Here is a 16,405-nt window from a genome sequence, read left to right as displayed (position 1 = left end):
CCCCTACACAGGTGTAATCATATATCAGCTGGTGGTAAAAGGGTGTTGTGAACCCACATCACACAGCTCTCTGCACTCTTTTAAAACATGAAAACCTCGCCCTGCCTCCCACCCCCCCCCCCCACACACAGGTATAATTATATATCAGCTGGTGGTAAAAGGGTGTCGTGCACCCACATCACACAGCTCTCTGCACTCTTTTCAAACATGACAACCTCTCCCTGCCCCCACCCCACCCCCTACACACAGGTGTAATCATATATCAGCTGCTGGTAAAAGGGTGTTGTGAACCCACATCACACAGCTCTCTGCACTCTTTTCAGACATGACAACTTCCCCCTATCCCCCCCCCCCCTACACACAGGTGTATTCATATATCAGCTGGTGGTAAAAGGGTGTCGTGAACCCACATCACACAGCTCTCTGCTCTCTTCTCTAACATGACAACTTCCCCCTGTCCCCCCCCCCCCCTACACACAGGTGTATTCATATATCAGCTGGTGGTAAAAGGGTGTCATGAACCCACATCACACAACTCTCTGCTCTCTTCTCAAACATGACAACTTCCCCCTGTCCCCCCCCCCCCCTCCCCCTACACACAAGTGTTATCATATATCAGCTGCTGGTAAAAGGGTGTTGTGAACCCACATCACACAGCTCTCTGCATTCTTTTAAAGCATGACAACCTCGCCGTTCCTCCCACTCCCCCCCCCCCCTCCCCCCTACACACAGGTGTAATCATATATCAGCTGGTTGTAAAAGGGTGTACGTGCACCCACACCCAACAGCTCTCTGCACTCGTCTCAAAGATGACAACCCCCCCCCCCCCCTCCTACACACAGGTGTAATCTTATATCAGCTGGTGGTAAAAGGGTTTACATGCACCCACATCACACAGCTCTCTGCACTCTTCTCTAACATGAGGCCCCCCCCCCCCCCTACACACATGTGTAATCATATATCAGCTGGTGGTAAAAGGGTGTCATGAACCCACATCACACAACTCTCTGCCCTCTTCTCAAATATGACAACTTCCCCCTGCCCCCCCCCCCCCCTACACACAGGTGTATTCATATATCAGCTTGTGGTAAAAGGGTGTCGTGAACCCACATCACACAGCTCTCTGCTCTCTTCTCAAATATGACAACTTCCCCCTGCCCCCCCCCCCCTACACACAGGTGTATTCATATATCAGCTTGTGGTAAAAGGGTGTCGTGAACCCACATCACACAGCTCTCTGCTCTCTTCTCTAACATGACAACTTCCCCCTGTCCCCCCCCCCCCCTACACTGGGCTTTGACCCTATAAAAGACGGAACCTTGGAGGCAGCATCACCAAAAGTTACAGGTGTGTAGATTATACTAAGATACATCTCCATACAAAATTTGGAAGAAATCTGTTAAGGAATGTGGCAGTTAGAGCGTGCACAAGAATATGACGCAGCATACTGCCGGTGGGGTACAATAAATCGGACTTCAGAAGTTTCTTGATTTAAACGGATGAAGCAGTCTTCACAATAGCGGGTAGTTAGTTCTACAACTTTGCTGCAACCGATGGAAAAACTTTTCTCCTGCACGTTTATTTGAGAGACGTTGAGTCAGCCAGACAGATGACGATCAGTGTGTAGACGGACCAGTATCTGTGAAAGTTTCATTTTTCTTGGTATCTACCAAACATTTAACATTTAATCAAACAAGAGAGCTTTGTTTAAGACCTACTCTATAATCAGTTTTATTCAATGGTGTAATCACTGAGAGCTATGATCCTGATATATTTGAATGTGGTAATTCGCTCGTATTCTTTTAATATATATAGCCAAAACAGATGTATCCTTTGGCAATACAAGACGAAAATAAAAATGTGAGAGAGGAAAAAAAGACTACAGGTAGTGGTCAGAAAGAGAGGGGAAGGCGAGGCCAGGAGTGCAAAACAAAAGATAGATTGAAAGGGAGGATGATTCAGAAGAGGAGAGATAGAGAGGTAGAGAGAGAGAGACAGAGAGAGAGACAGAGAGAGAGATAAAGAGATCTTTCAATACACCATGAGTTATCATACCTTGACCTTCAATGCCATCTGGGCAGGGCAGAATGTAAGGGTGGAACAGATCTGATCTGGATTCTGTGAAAGTGATAACAAAGTGAATTTTATTTACGTCATATTTCAACAAATAATTAAATAATTACCTCAACATATATACATTCTTCTCGTACAGGGATAGACAAATGGGTCTTATGCATAGGAGAGAACACTCTCTATATAATCCTTGTCACCGTTATTGTCTCCCTCTACAAAAAAAAACAATGGTTCATATTTTATTATTACACTTAAACCAAACTGTGATTCTAAGATCACGTTTAACAAAGGAAAACATGGACGTACTTCCTCTGTTAAACACGATTTTTAACTACGCCCAGCACCAAGTTCAAATTTTAGTAGAACATGTGACATCAGGTTTCAGAATCCTTTCAGAAGGCCACCTGTCTCAAGTTGGCATTATTTTCTGTTTCCCTTTACACCTTTGACTGTTTATGTGCAACTGACTGACCATAAATTATATATAAATAATACAAAGAGAGAGGAAGAGAGAGCAAATGATAAAAAAAGTGAAAAGAGAGAGAAACAGAAAGAAAAGATCAACAGTGAAATAGAATACAATGAAAGAGAGAAGAGAAAGTAAGAATGAGGGAGTAATAAAAGAGAATGAGAGACTGAGTGAAAGAATAAAAGCATTACAATAACAAGCAATGACAAAAATCACAGAATAAGTCGAGTGTGCACTATTTCGCAAAACGTACCAATTCTGAAGCTAAGAGGGAGTATACCAAGGGTGCGTACTGGCTAACATAGCTCTTACACTGGTCAGCAAATGATCCAAACTGACTGCAAACTTGGAGTATCTCTGCAGTGATCATGTTCTGAAATTTATCAAGATAAAAACATATATTATTTTCAAAAATAGTCTTAACATTCCACATTTCTCCCATCCATGAACAAGAGTTGGTAATATTTAAACATATAACATGAGCATATGTGCCTATGGATCTAAGATCTCACTTCCTTTTATTTTGTCCTCTCATTATATGTATAAATGTCTTCTTTTTTTAAATTAAGAATAAATTGATAAAAGCATGAACCATAATTATATCATACAAATTAATAACAATTTAAAGGCATTAATATGTTTTAAAGTATACTGACTTTATAATGTATTCAGAATTGAACTAGTTGTGCTTAATCTAACTTTATATTTCTCGATGTATGTTTTAATGTTTACTGACTTTATTACGTCTTCAGAATTGAAAATATATGAAACGAAAAGAATCTTGTCTCACCTCAACAGTCACGTTCATGAGCATGCTGTCAATGTCTCCAAAGAAAGCCTTGCAGTCTGTGCACGAGTCTGCCGTCAGGGCCAACTTCTGTAAGAGAAGGAATGAAATCTTATCAAAATATACATGTAATCTACTTGTGGGAAGAATGATTTTACAGATTATATCACAGTTTAAGATAAAGTTGAGTTCTGGTCATGCGATTGCATTGTGAGAGAAATGTTGTGGAATCGATCAGAAAAGGTTAATCATCTAGCATATAAGTAATGGTGTGTACTGCAACGTTCTGAAATCATCAAAAAAATAAAGACATTTGGCCCAGTCTTGGTAAAGTTACACGCACTGTAAACAGACAGATGTATATGGGACTACGGTACACAAACATGTGGCATAAAAATTTGTCCCAATTTTTATGATGTTAGATGCTATTAAGGCATTTGAAGAGCCATGCTTTTCAGGGAGCATTTTTTATCTGATGCTCTTCCACACTTGCATAATACAATAATGCTCACAAATTATTTTTCACCTCTTCCAACTTCCAAGTACTCAACCTTATCTTTAAACAACAGATTTTACATTGAGAAAAGAATATTTCAGATTGACAACTCTTTTCCTTCTTCTTTGTCAACTTTCAGAGAAGGCAACAGACCTTTTTAATACAAGTACAGTGTCTTTGGAACATGATACATACAATAAATGTCAGTAAAGGAATTTAGCTTCTGACAAAAAAAATGGTAAATTTTTTGTTAAGTGATCCTGAGCGAGAAAGAGAGAGAGAGAGAGAGATTGATACATAATGGGCCTACTTATCTTAGAAAAGTAATACTTGATAAGAATGAAGGAAAAAAAATTATAAAATTCTGATATGTACACATGAAATGAATCACAGGAATTCAACTTATCAAGAATAAATCTTATTACATTGTACCCTTGAAAATATCAGACCTATTTTTACAATGTAAATGTTTTAGCAATAGGTAATCATCATTATGTAATTGCCCATTGCTTAAAAACATTTTTGGCCATACCCTTCAAAAGTATCAAATAAAAACATATTAAATGCTTGCAAGAAAAGCACTTTCTCATGTACATGAGAGTATACGTATACAAAGCTCAAAAGAAACATGTCACACACACTCTCATACTCTCAAATTAAAAAGACATCAATAATTCAACATAAACGTATATTACTGTACACATACATATATACACATGTAATGTACATGTACATGTAAATACAAAAAGGAAATATAAAAATATTACATGTATCAAATACAATAATGTCTGAATTATAATTATGAAAAATGTCTCCAGGTGTGATATGTACAGGATGTTTAAGTGATGGACCGCCATGGCAACACTAAACTTGCCTGTCTGAGTATCGAAGCGGACATGCAGAAACCAATGTCATTACATACTGTATCTGGATCCTGGTAGGGTTCACATAAAGAAGGATAGAACATTTAGCATGCAAGATACAAGAGACTGAAATATTTTCTATTCAAAATTAAAAGCACAGCTTATGTTGGTGATGCTGGTTTTAAACAGATACGTCTGGAATCAAAAATACTCCAAGAAATAAGACATACATGTATTCCATTTTCAAAAATGTCCTCCAAGCACCAAACATTTCTTTCTTCTTTACTACTCCTATCTCAACCTAGCTCTGGCATTCTATCACATACATATAGTCTTCCTCCATTATTTATCAACAATATTTCTATTCTTCCACCTTTCTCTCTCTCTTTTTTGTTTCTCTCCCTCCCTCCCTTTCCCCTCTCTCTATCCCTCTCTCTGTCTCTCTCTCTCCTCTTCCCTGTTTCACCATCACTCTCTGTCTCTCTCTGTCTCTCTCTCTCTCTCTCTGTTTTATTCATTATACCTCAATGTTTTTGCATTATTACATACATGTATTTTGGGTCTTATTATGAAAGTAAATTTAAGAACTGAGGATTTTATCCCCAAATTAAATTTGACTCCTAATTTGTTTTAAATCATTTATCATCTACTTTTTTCCCATTCTCTTCCTGCCATCCACTCACCAGTGATGAAACGATAAACTGAACAACAAGACCGCCATACTGCTCAAAGTAGGATCTGCATTCGTCCGCACTTTGCCCGAACAATGTGCACACGTTCTCGATAGCATTGACGATGGTATTCTGAACATTAGGGTCGTTGAGCTTTGTTTGAACGTCAGTTAAGAACTGTTCACAGTCGGTACAAACTTTGGAAGGTCCTTGAATTTTCTTCATCAATTTTGGGATGGAGGGCCGAGCCGATGACATACAGAATCCTAGATCATTGCAAACTGTGTCTGGGTCGATGGATGAAACGATAAACTGAATGACAAGATCACCGTACTGCTCAACGTAGGATCTGCATTCGTCAGCACTTGGCCCAAACAGCGTGCACACACTCTCTACAGCATTGACGATGGTATTCTGAACATTAGGGTCATTGAGCTTTGCTTGAACGTCAGTTAAGAACTGTTCGCAGTCGGTACAAACTTTGGAAGGTCCTTGAATTTTCTTCTTCATCAATTTCGGGATGGAGGGCCGAGCCGATGACATACAGAATCCTAGATCATTGCAAACTGTGTCTGGGTCGATGGATGAAACGATAAACTGAATGACAAGATCACCGTACTGCTCAACGTAGGATCTGCATTCGTCAGCGCTTGGCCCAAACAGCGTGCACACACTCTCTACAGCATTGACGATGGTATTCTGAACATTAGGGTCATTGAGCTTTGCTTGAACGTCAGTTAAGAACTGTTCGCAGTCCGTACAGACCTTCGAAGGTCCTCTTAGGTGGAAATTCTTTCCTACAGCCTGAAGTCAAGAAAATAAAGCAGCTTAAAATCTCAGATTCATCGAGTCAGGCAGGATGCTATCCTAACCGACTGACGTGATACAAGAAAATATCACAACTTGGCATTTTTAACTGAAATGTCTTGTAAAATTGATGACTTCACACACGTATGAGCAGCACTTTCGATGGAACAAGACCAAATTATAGTACATGTACTTCACAGCTATATGTAGAAGAGGACCTACCAAAGATCCCTTTCTTCTACGACTTTTCGCTTTCTTTATGATGTATATGTGCGATACACCTACATGTATGTGTTTAACATGAAATGGGTAATCATATTGCTTGAACTATATAACTACAAAATTCAAATGTGGTGGTAAGATGATTATGTATGTGCTTAATATGCTTAAATGCATGTGCATTATGCAATGAACTATTTTTTGTGTTACTACTACAATACAGCTATACTGTATCAATCTTCAAGCAGAAAAGGGGCTGATAATTTGTTTCTTTCTATCTCTCTCCCACTCTCTCTCTCTCTCTTCCTCTCTTTCTATCTCGCTCTCTCATTCTCTCACACACACATCTCTAATCCTAAACCCCCCATTACTTTTCTCTACCCCTAATTGCCATCTATCAATGCATGGTACAGTAGACTACGTGACTACAGTCTTTCTTTAAAAATAACACAAAAATGGGCATTGTGAACAATCAACAAAAAGAACAACAAGAACAAAATACTGATGATGTAAATACCATATATGAACAAGTACACAGAGATCAACTTGGCAAACTAGCCAGATTTAATGGAATGCACACCCGAAGAGCATGTCTTTATAGTACAGAAAGGGTTTGGCTGGAATGTGGTAAAACAGATACATCTGATTGTGACAATGCTGTTTAAAAAAAATGGAAATGAAGATAAAATATCAATGAATGGAATATAAACTAATCAGACTTGTGGGAACATCTAGGAAAATGTACATGTATGCTCTTTGCGGCTGCTGTGAAATTTCCATACAACACTTGTCTGTGAAAACAAATAAGGGATTAAACCGATGAAGATGCAGATGCTTTCTCTTCATAAAAGACTCTCTCTCTCTCTCTCTCTCTCTCTCTCTCTCAAAACAAACAAAATACCACAAAGGTTTAATAGCAGTTGCAGTAACATTCAAATACAAGACTTGATACTGGAGGAGAGAAAACATTAAAGACGATGACAATCAATTGGCAAACCATTGTCTGATGAACTTGCATTACTCTGCAAAATGAATGAAACAACTGCATATCAATTTTCAATTAGGCACATTTAAAAATCCCTCTATTGTGTGGTTACTGTGCACGATGGACATGAAAGCTGAAAATATAATACATTAATCATTTTTTGAAGGTACAGGTGTTTGTGTGTGAGTGAGTGTGATTTGTTGAAGGTGTAGCGGTGGACTGGTTTATATTCACGATATCTCTTTGTCGTTTGAGTACCATCTTGAAGATATGGTACAGATCCATCTGAAAGTGCACACAAAGGTCAAGGGTGAAATAAAAGGCTCCTTGTTTAACGTATCTACTGGGAGCCAGAAGGGTGTTGAGGTCCATGGTATAGTGGTTCATTCACTTGACTCTCAATCTAAAGGATGAGAGTTCAAGTCCCAGCCCAGCAATAACTTCCTTTGGCAAGACATTAATCCGCATTTGCCACTCTTTCTTCATCCAGGTGCAAATGGGTACCTGGTAATTGGTTCACTTACAATGAACGGCCCATATTCTACTCTTTCAGTTCAACAAACGGAAAACTTAAGACTTTTTTTGTTAACATTGACATTAGACCACGCTAAAATTCAGCATTGGATTTAAATTGTAGCAGAATACAGATCTACAAGTAATGTGGTGCAAGCAAACAGTGATGCACTTTCCACAGGGAATCCCATGACCATCAAAGGCATCATTAAAAAAAAAAAAAAGACCCGATGTCATTCACATTTCAGCTGTCACAGGGACACCCGAAAGACCATCTTTCAAACTCACCAATCGACCTCTGATGATGGAAAGGAAGTGAAATGTTGTTAGAAGAGGTTAAAGGTCATGACCTTGATCTTACCTTGGTCTTTGTCTCTGGCGTGGCTGGGCAGAAGCTGATGTCGGTACAAATCTCTTGAGGAGACTTCATAGAAGAAAAAATACAGAAAAAGTATGATGATATATACTTTTTTTCTTCTCAGATGAAGGTCTGCTCATTTACATTGGACAAAATGAATAATACAGAAGATATCAGGGCCGGTTGCATGGTGATGGTGATTAACACTAAACCAGTCAAGTATTCACCCAGTACAATTAATTGCCAGCTTTAATTTGCCCTCAAAACAATGATTCTGATTCATTAAAATAAGCAGGTAACGTCAATCACAACATTACAAGACTGGGCCAGGCTTCCTGTCTAACGTCACATATTCCTTCAAAAATAGAAGATTTTTAAAATATATTTTTGTTTTAAGTTAAACACACTTTCCTTTACAATGTATGTACTTTCATTATAAAAATCTGAATAAAAGTCTAAATTAGTAGAGCTGTTGTGGTCTAGGTATTGTTTGCTATATAGAGAGCGCAAGTAGCCTAGGTGTATTGTTTGCTATATAGAGGGCGCAAGTAGCTATAAGTAGTACAGTGGGGCTTAAGGTTGATGAAATTCTCTATCATCTCACCAGCTGTGAAGCAAGGAAATCAAAGACGATGTATCCATACTGGTCCGCATAGCTCTTACACTGATCAGCAAAGTCTCCGAACTCGGCACAGATATCATCAACAGCAGCAAGAATCATGTTCTAAATAAGACAACGACAGCAATTGACGAAATTATATATACATGTACAAATATGGATACTTATTTTTTTGTATGACAATCTCACCATAGATTCCCTTTTGAAATGTTTTTAAGGCAAAGTAAAAGAAATGCAGACCATTTGTTAAAATCAATGTCTAAATTAGAGCAGGAGACAATCAGGTTCTTCCAATAAAATGGACAATTGATATCAAAATATAAAAAATGATCAAATATACCGATTTGTCACAATCTGATGGTACTCTTAACGAGAATAAGTCTCGTAATCTTGTCATAAATTGTATTTTCATCCATTCATCTCTTTTGGGGATAGGGGTCTGTTTCTCTGATTTGCCTTGAAAGCACTTCATTTTAGTGGAGTTGCCCAGGCACATGACTGCCAATAATTATATTTTAGAACTTCTAATTGAGTATATGACATATTTGTACTGTCATTTTTTGTTTACATTTATAGTCCTTCTTCTTTCAGTAAGTCAGGTGACGTCAGCTGCGCTGCTGTGGCCATCACAAGTTTATGCCATCTTTCTCTGTCTACTGTTGCTCTTATTTATATTCCAGTCCAGGGGGGTGTTTCACAAAGATTCTAAGTCGAACTTAACTCTAAGTTGGACTTAAAAATTATGGAGAGCCATTTGTAGCCTTGAAATTAAATATTTCCAAAAGCAAAAATTGAAGTATTTTTGACATTTCATGAATTCCACATCAAGAACATAAAAGCTTGCATGATAATAGAAAGTAAGAATTATTTGAATCAACATTTTATGCCTTTCAAAATAACTTTTACAAAATACTTTCAAAGATGCTAACGGCTTTCCATAATTGTAAAGTCCAACTTAGAGATAAGTTCAACTTAGAATCGTTGTGAAACACTCCCCTGGTTAAAAATGTAACACTTTTTTATCCCCTTTATATCACTTTCAATCCAATTTAACTCAAGTTTACACATTAGATATTCACTGACCTGCACAGTCTGGTTTGTGAGCATGCCATCGATATCTCCAAAGAACGTTGTACAATCAGTGCACATGTCGCTACCAAGATGAGCATTCTTGAAGAAGAAATGTGAAAAACAGAGTTGGTATCAAATGGAATCGATGCTGAAATAAGAGTAATTTTCAGTAAAGTTGCTATAAAGGCCCGTCAGATATGATACGGCAAAACTAGCATCTTTTCTTTTAAAAGGTGTACTATGTTTTAAAAATCACAGCGGCTTTGTTGTGGATGTTTTCCACGCCATAATTGAGCAAGGCATGTAGTACTATCAAGTTCTCATTGATTCAGTAAAATTTAACCCTTCATATTGAATGGAACATAAAAAGAATGTTTGTTACTTGGAATTCAGAATTTCGCTTCACAATTGTGTTTCAACATTTGAAACATTACAATTTGCTCTTTTTGATTAAAGCAATTCTGCACAATAAGATAGAATTCATGAGGTTAAAATCAACTTTTTCAAAGGTTATATGCACTTTGCCTTTATAGCGAAATGTCCCATCTATAACAGCTTTTTTCAGTACGATAACGAATGCAACATAAAATACACAGAGAATATAAAATGTTAACACAATCATCTTCATACTTGATCTGATGAGCAGAATCTGAACTCATGGCAGAAGGTATCTGGGTTCTGAAAGAAGAAGAAAAAAAACAAAAAACAAGGTGATTCTTTAGAATAATATTAAACAATTTGGGTGAGTGTGTGTCGGGGGCGGGGGCAACTTTGCAACATAGCAAACAGAAGCCTATGATAAAGTCTCATTTGAATGTTTGCTTTCCATCATTGTCGTGGAGGTGTAGTGGTTCATTCATGTGGCTCTCATTCCAAGGGTTGAGGGTTCAAACCCTAGCCCGGCATTAACGTCCTTTGGCAAGGCATGAATCCACACTTGCCACTCTCCACCCAGGGGAGTTTTTCACAAGGACTAGTTGAGTTGAGTTTGAGTTTATTAACAACAAAAATAATAACAAGTAAAACATAATGTATCAAGCATGATTACATAAAATATAACAATATAACACAAGATCGATAACATAACACATGAATAATATAAATATTGTTTTACAAAGTATGTCGTATATAAATGGAATAAAATATTATGTGTACACTTTTGTAGTTAAAGGGGGTACCAGAAGTTAGCACAAGTGCTAGTTGAGTCTGGTTCCCTGTCTTTGGCAAGAATTTTAAAAACTGTTTTTTTGTGTGTTTTTTTACTATACTACATTATATGCATGTAACATAAACTATATACGTAAACAAAGAAACAGAATAGTCATTTAGGAATATTCCTTACTTAATATACATGGAAGTCAAACTAAGATCGACTTTCAGTTGGACCTAACTATGGCAAGCTGTTCATGCCACTAGCTCCTCTAAACATTCCTGGCATTGGTTTCTCAAGGGAAGTATAAATCATGGTCACAAATCTACAGAATTTACATTATTTGAAGTGAAAAATATTAACTAAAGATCGGCTATGACCGGGGTAATAATGCTTGAGCGCTAGGAACATCACAACATGCTATTTAAGAAGAAGCCTCCATTATTATCATTATTATAAAACCTACCAAGTATGTAACGAGTGTAGCAATGATCTCCTTGGTGTAATGGTTCACTGCATAGACGCAGAAAGGAGCAGCAGGACCGAGAGAACTACAAAATTGGTCCAACCCCAGGACAATAGCGGACTAGAGAGTGATTATGAGAATGATAAAAATTCATAATGATAATAAAAGGAAGAATATAATGATGATGGTGATAATACTACTACTACTACTAAAAACAACAACAATACAATGATAGCAAATAAAAGGAGAAGAAGAAGGGGAAGTACTGTAGAGGAGGAAGAAGAAGAAGAGGAAGAGAAAGAGGAAATGGAACAGGAACAAGAACAAGAAAATCAACATTGCAAAGAATAATACTACTAATAACAACAATTCTACTGCTACTTCTACAACTTTTACTACTTTATTATTAATAATAATATTGATAAAAGTTGGATTTATAAAAGGTTTTTCCCCAAGATATAAAGTGCAGAAAATTACATTAATACAGCTCAAGCAGAGCATACATGTATTAGAGCTTCCATGAAGTCAAACCCACAAAAGCAGTTCAGAAAAGAACTGTTTGTTTATCTTGCTGGAGTAGTTCTGAAAGAGGGTTATAGAACAAGTTTTCTTAATATAGACATAATTATTATTATTAGTTTTGAATGCTGCACCGTAACCCATTACACAAATTTTCATGAATGTGCTATCTACTGATGTACTAATGCACTAAGGCTTAAAGGACAGAGTTAGAAAAAAATCTGCAAACTTATCGCAGAAGAACTAAAACCCTTGTAGGGTTGGTGAATTGGTTTTATGAAATTAAAAAAATCCTCTGACCTGGATTGCTGAATTGCTCAACATGCTGTCAATGGTAGTCATGGTAGTCTTGCATGTAGAGCACAGATCTACACCTTCACGATTTTTCTGTAAAAAAAAATATAGAAGAAGAAATATTAGGAGAAGGAGGATATTCCAAGCGGTGTTTGCTTTACTCTGCTTTGTTGCCTGTAACAATTCATTTGGATTGATTTTTCATCACAGCCAAAAAAAAGTTATGCAGCACCTAGCAGTAAAAATATGGATTTAAAGTCTGTGAATGTTACAGCTGTATATAACAGCAATTCTAGGTGTAATAAACATCCTACATGTCGTGATAGTTAGTCATTTCTTGTACATTTGCTCAGTGCCTTTAAACAGAGAAGCAAAGGTTACATTTAATACTCTGTGTACACATGCATGCACATGACAGATTAGCATAATGATAGGTATGAACATACCCTATTAGCAACTAGGCATGATCACAATCATATACCTGAATAACACATTAATGCTTTGTTCAAATTTTGCAAAGTATGTGCATCTAAATGTATAAGTGTAAGATATGACAGATAAGCTTAATTACGATCAGTGAGCAAGTATTGAGAGCTGGTGAAATTACATGTAACAGATTTTTGTCACCTGACAAGTACTTTTTCTTTCAGCAGTTTGTGTCCCCCACCCTTAAAATTCCAGGGCTGCTAGTGATAACTATAGACAATTCATTGGCTGCCTGCATAAAGGCCAATACTAGCATGATTACACCATATGGAAATTAGACCAAATGGAAATTAGCCTAAATGGTTATTGGACCAACTGATAAATAGGCGAAATGATTACTAGACAAAGTGGATAATAGACGGGCTAGGTGTAGACCATTTGAGAATAGACCAATTGGGTATTAGACGAACTGGTTGTAGACCAAACGGAAATTCCCTTGCAACGATGCAATTCTCTTCCTGTTCTGCTCCTTTCCTTTCCCCATCTTTTCCAACGGAATGAAGTTTTAAACCTACCATTTTCTTGAGCTGAACAAGGAGGTTTTGGAGCTCCACTGTCCCAGGACATAGTCCAATCTCACTGCATGATTCTGGGGTCTGTTTATTTTTTTTTCAATATGGGGAGAGAGAGAGAAAAGAGAGAATAGAAGAAAATTAACACTCAATCTCAATTAAAATAGAACAAATTATGTAAAGAATAATAGAACATAGTGTATGTGTGGTCACAGTAAGCTATAAAAAGTTATATATATATGTAAGGCAGTTTAGACTTCTCTATTTCAAATGTTATCAAGTGGTTAGCTGCATGTACCTAACTCATCATGTCTCAATTGGTGAGGATTTTTAGTAAGAACCCTCATATATCATTTTGCATACAAAATCAAAACATTTCCAGTGCTCGAAAGATACTCACTTTCAGTGAAGTCATCTACATTAAGATAAGATCTAACATTTGCTATTAAACTACAAAGACTATTTCTTTCATTTTCACTGCCTTAAAAATATCCATCTCTGAGTTTCATTCACATTTTCAGCATGATCTCAAGCAATTTTTGTTTTTAAAGATGAAGAGCACGTGACGACGTGATTACCTTTCAGCAAGTTTACCACTTACGACATAAGAGAGCAAAAGTTTGACGATGGCCGGGAAGTTATCCTCCACGACTTCCGGACAATCCGGGATAACGAGATCCAGGAATGGACAAAGCCACAAGATAGCGTTCTCCACGTCTTGCTGCAAAGAGAGACGGGAATTGATAGGTTGGTGTGGGTTTACTTACAAGGTACGTGAGGAGAAACTGGATGACGACGGGAATCTCATCTTGGATGAAATTAGCGCAGTTTGGGAAGATCTCGGAGAGGAGTGGGCAGAACTGAAGGAGCATGTTCTCAAAGTCTTGCTGCAAAAGACAGAGAGAGAGTGGAATTTGGGGGTTATGTATGACATCTTTACTAATAATGATAACAAACAAATTTTAAATGATGATGATGATGATGATGAGGATGATGAGGAGTATAAGGATAATGACGATAATGATAATGATGAGGATAATTCAAATGATAATGACCATAATGATAATGATGAGGATAATTCAAATGATAATGATGATAATTCAAATAATAACGAAGGTAATTTGTGTACATTACATTGCAGTTCTGTTTTTTAAACCTGCTTTCTCCAATAACATTATCAATGTTGAAATTTGGCTTTCATTATAGCCCCATTCAATTACAGTACATGGTACATTAAAAATCTACATGTAGTGTGTAAACATATGAAAATTTAAAAAGTCATATTGTTCATGCATAAACAAAATCATATCAGAATAAACTTACAAAACATGAAAGTAAATCCTGTTTGAAATTGAGAATGATAAATGGGTTGCTGTAAAATAAAAAAAAATCTTGTACTTCCATTACCCATCATCCACAAGTGAAACAAATCTCAAACTATGGATAGAAAATGGTTGAATTAAACCAAATTAACATCATGCATATTGTAACTATATGAAAAATATTATATGTGGTATTTCACCTGGAGTGTAACGTTTGAAAGGATTGCATTGGCCTCTGCCATACCATCTTTACACAGTGTGCACACCTCGTCATCATTCTGTGGAAATAAAAAAAGGGAGGGTTATAAAAATTAGAAAAATGCAGGAAAAAAATGCATGTACATGTAAGGTATCAATTTCAGTCATTAGATAGAGCTAAAGACCCTATCCGATGAAAACATAACTTCATATTGATGGAAAGCCGAATAAACGTAGAATATGAATATAACGGGAAAAAAGCTCATTTTCCCCACTCCTCCAAATTACAGGTCAACAAGGTCAAATTTTCCACAATTATAGTGATACATGTGGATCCAATCGGCTCACCTACATGTACATGTATATAGCTGAGGCGATTAGCCATGCTTAATTAATGAAAAGTCATTGTGAATATGCGTACTCCACATAAGATGTAATCGAGTCAACGAAATCTATTTTTCAAGGCCTTCGATTTTGAGTGTTCAGAGAGTTGCTACTTCTCTGACGGACACTAAAATAGCATATATTTGATTGTAATCTATGGCTTTTATAAGCTTTCCATTGATTTATGCAGATGAATTACATGTACACGTACATGTAGCAACCAGGGGTCCTTGAGAGAAACATGCAAAATTTGGAATGCACATTAAGTAAACAGGCCTATTTTCTGTATCTTGCTGAACTGAATAAAATATATATGCCAAAATAAATAATGGACCAGCTTGTAGCTAGCACAAGGTACACATGACCCCAAATAACCACAGATCTTTAACAAATGGAGTAATCCCTCTTTGCAGCGCTCAAAATACACGGGGGCGGTGGGCGATTCGCCCCCGTGAGCTACAAAATCGCCCCCGTCAGGTTGCTCACGGGGGCGATTGCAAAATTAAAAATCGCCCCGGTGGAATTATAAAATAAAGATAATCTTTTCTGTTATAACTTTAACACAATATTGAGTTTCAATTTTCAAACCTTAAACCAATGAAACGGAACTAAGATTAGCGTGCAAGATTTCTCGTTTTATGAGTAGGCCTATTACCGATTCAGCTCGCAGTGCAGTGCGCCGTTAGTAGCGGTGCGTGTGCACGCTGCCGCGCCATGTCTGCTGGAGCTGGAGGCGATCAGACAAGGGCAGAAACATGGTCATGGCCTGGAGAAGTTTTTTGTTGTCAGCAAATAATGAACCTCGACCAGTAAATCAATATTAGGGACTTTTAGATTTGCACGATGAGAACGTGGACTGCAACGTGTGACCTCCTTTTAAGGCACTGCCAGTGCTTAAAAGGACGTCACATGTGATTGCCAGTGCCTTAAAAGGACGTAACACGTCCACGTCCACGTCCACGCAAATCTAAAAGTCCCTTTTGAGGAGAAGAGGAAGACCAAAATGTCGTGGAATCAGGGGCGGCGATTTCTGTTAATGACCGGGGGGAGACGAAATGCGAATTTTTTTACGAGGATGTTATGCGAGGGAGCGTAGCGACCGAGCGAGATTTTTTTTGCAATTTTATTAGTCTAAACGCTGCA

At 37.4% G+C, this 16,405-nt stretch overlaps 1 protein-coding gene across 1 annotated transcript in view; it reads right to left on the bottom strand.

The window, feature by feature from the left end:
* Window positions 1-1,622: 1,622 nt before the first annotated feature.
* The window catches only part of LOC754171 (prosaposin), a 43,466-nt gene continuing 28,683 nt past the window's right edge, over window positions 1,623-16,405 (bottom strand). Inside the window, exons 6-20 of the mRNA XM_030979182.1 lie at window positions 14,881-14,958; window positions 14,126-14,245; window positions 13,362-13,442; window positions 12,367-12,453; window positions 11,548-11,667; window positions 10,562-10,609; window positions 9,944-10,030; window positions 8,846-8,965; window positions 8,245-8,307; window positions 7,605-7,748; window positions 5,372-6,163; window positions 4,700-4,759; window positions 3,333-3,419; window positions 2,796-2,915; window positions 1,623-2,118 (exon numbers count right to left, since the gene is read on the bottom strand). Of these exons, the coding sequence (XP_030835042.1) occupies window positions 2,050-2,118; window positions 2,796-2,915; window positions 3,333-3,419; window positions 4,700-4,759; window positions 5,372-6,163; window positions 7,605-7,748; window positions 8,245-8,307; window positions 8,846-8,965; window positions 9,944-10,030; window positions 10,562-10,609; window positions 11,548-11,667; window positions 12,367-12,453; window positions 13,362-13,442; window positions 14,126-14,245; window positions 14,881-14,958 (2,076 nt within the window). The 3' untranslated portion in view covers window positions 1,623-2,049. The remainder of the gene's footprint in view (window positions 2,119-2,795; window positions 2,916-3,332; window positions 3,420-4,699; window positions 4,760-5,371; window positions 6,164-7,604; window positions 7,749-8,244; window positions 8,308-8,845; window positions 8,966-9,943; window positions 10,031-10,561; window positions 10,610-11,547; window positions 11,668-12,366; window positions 12,454-13,361; window positions 13,443-14,125; window positions 14,246-14,880; window positions 14,959-16,405) is intronic.

Source organism: Strongylocentrotus purpuratus, unplaced genomic scaffold, assembly GCF_000002235.5.
Source record: "Strongylocentrotus purpuratus isolate Spur 01 unplaced genomic scaffold, Spur_5.0 spur5_scaffold_10, whole genome shotgun sequence".
Classification (NCBI taxonomy): domain Eukaryota; kingdom Metazoa; phylum Echinodermata; class Echinoidea; order Camarodonta; family Strongylocentrotidae; genus Strongylocentrotus; species Strongylocentrotus purpuratus.
This window is presented reverse-complemented; position numbering and strand designations above follow the sequence as displayed.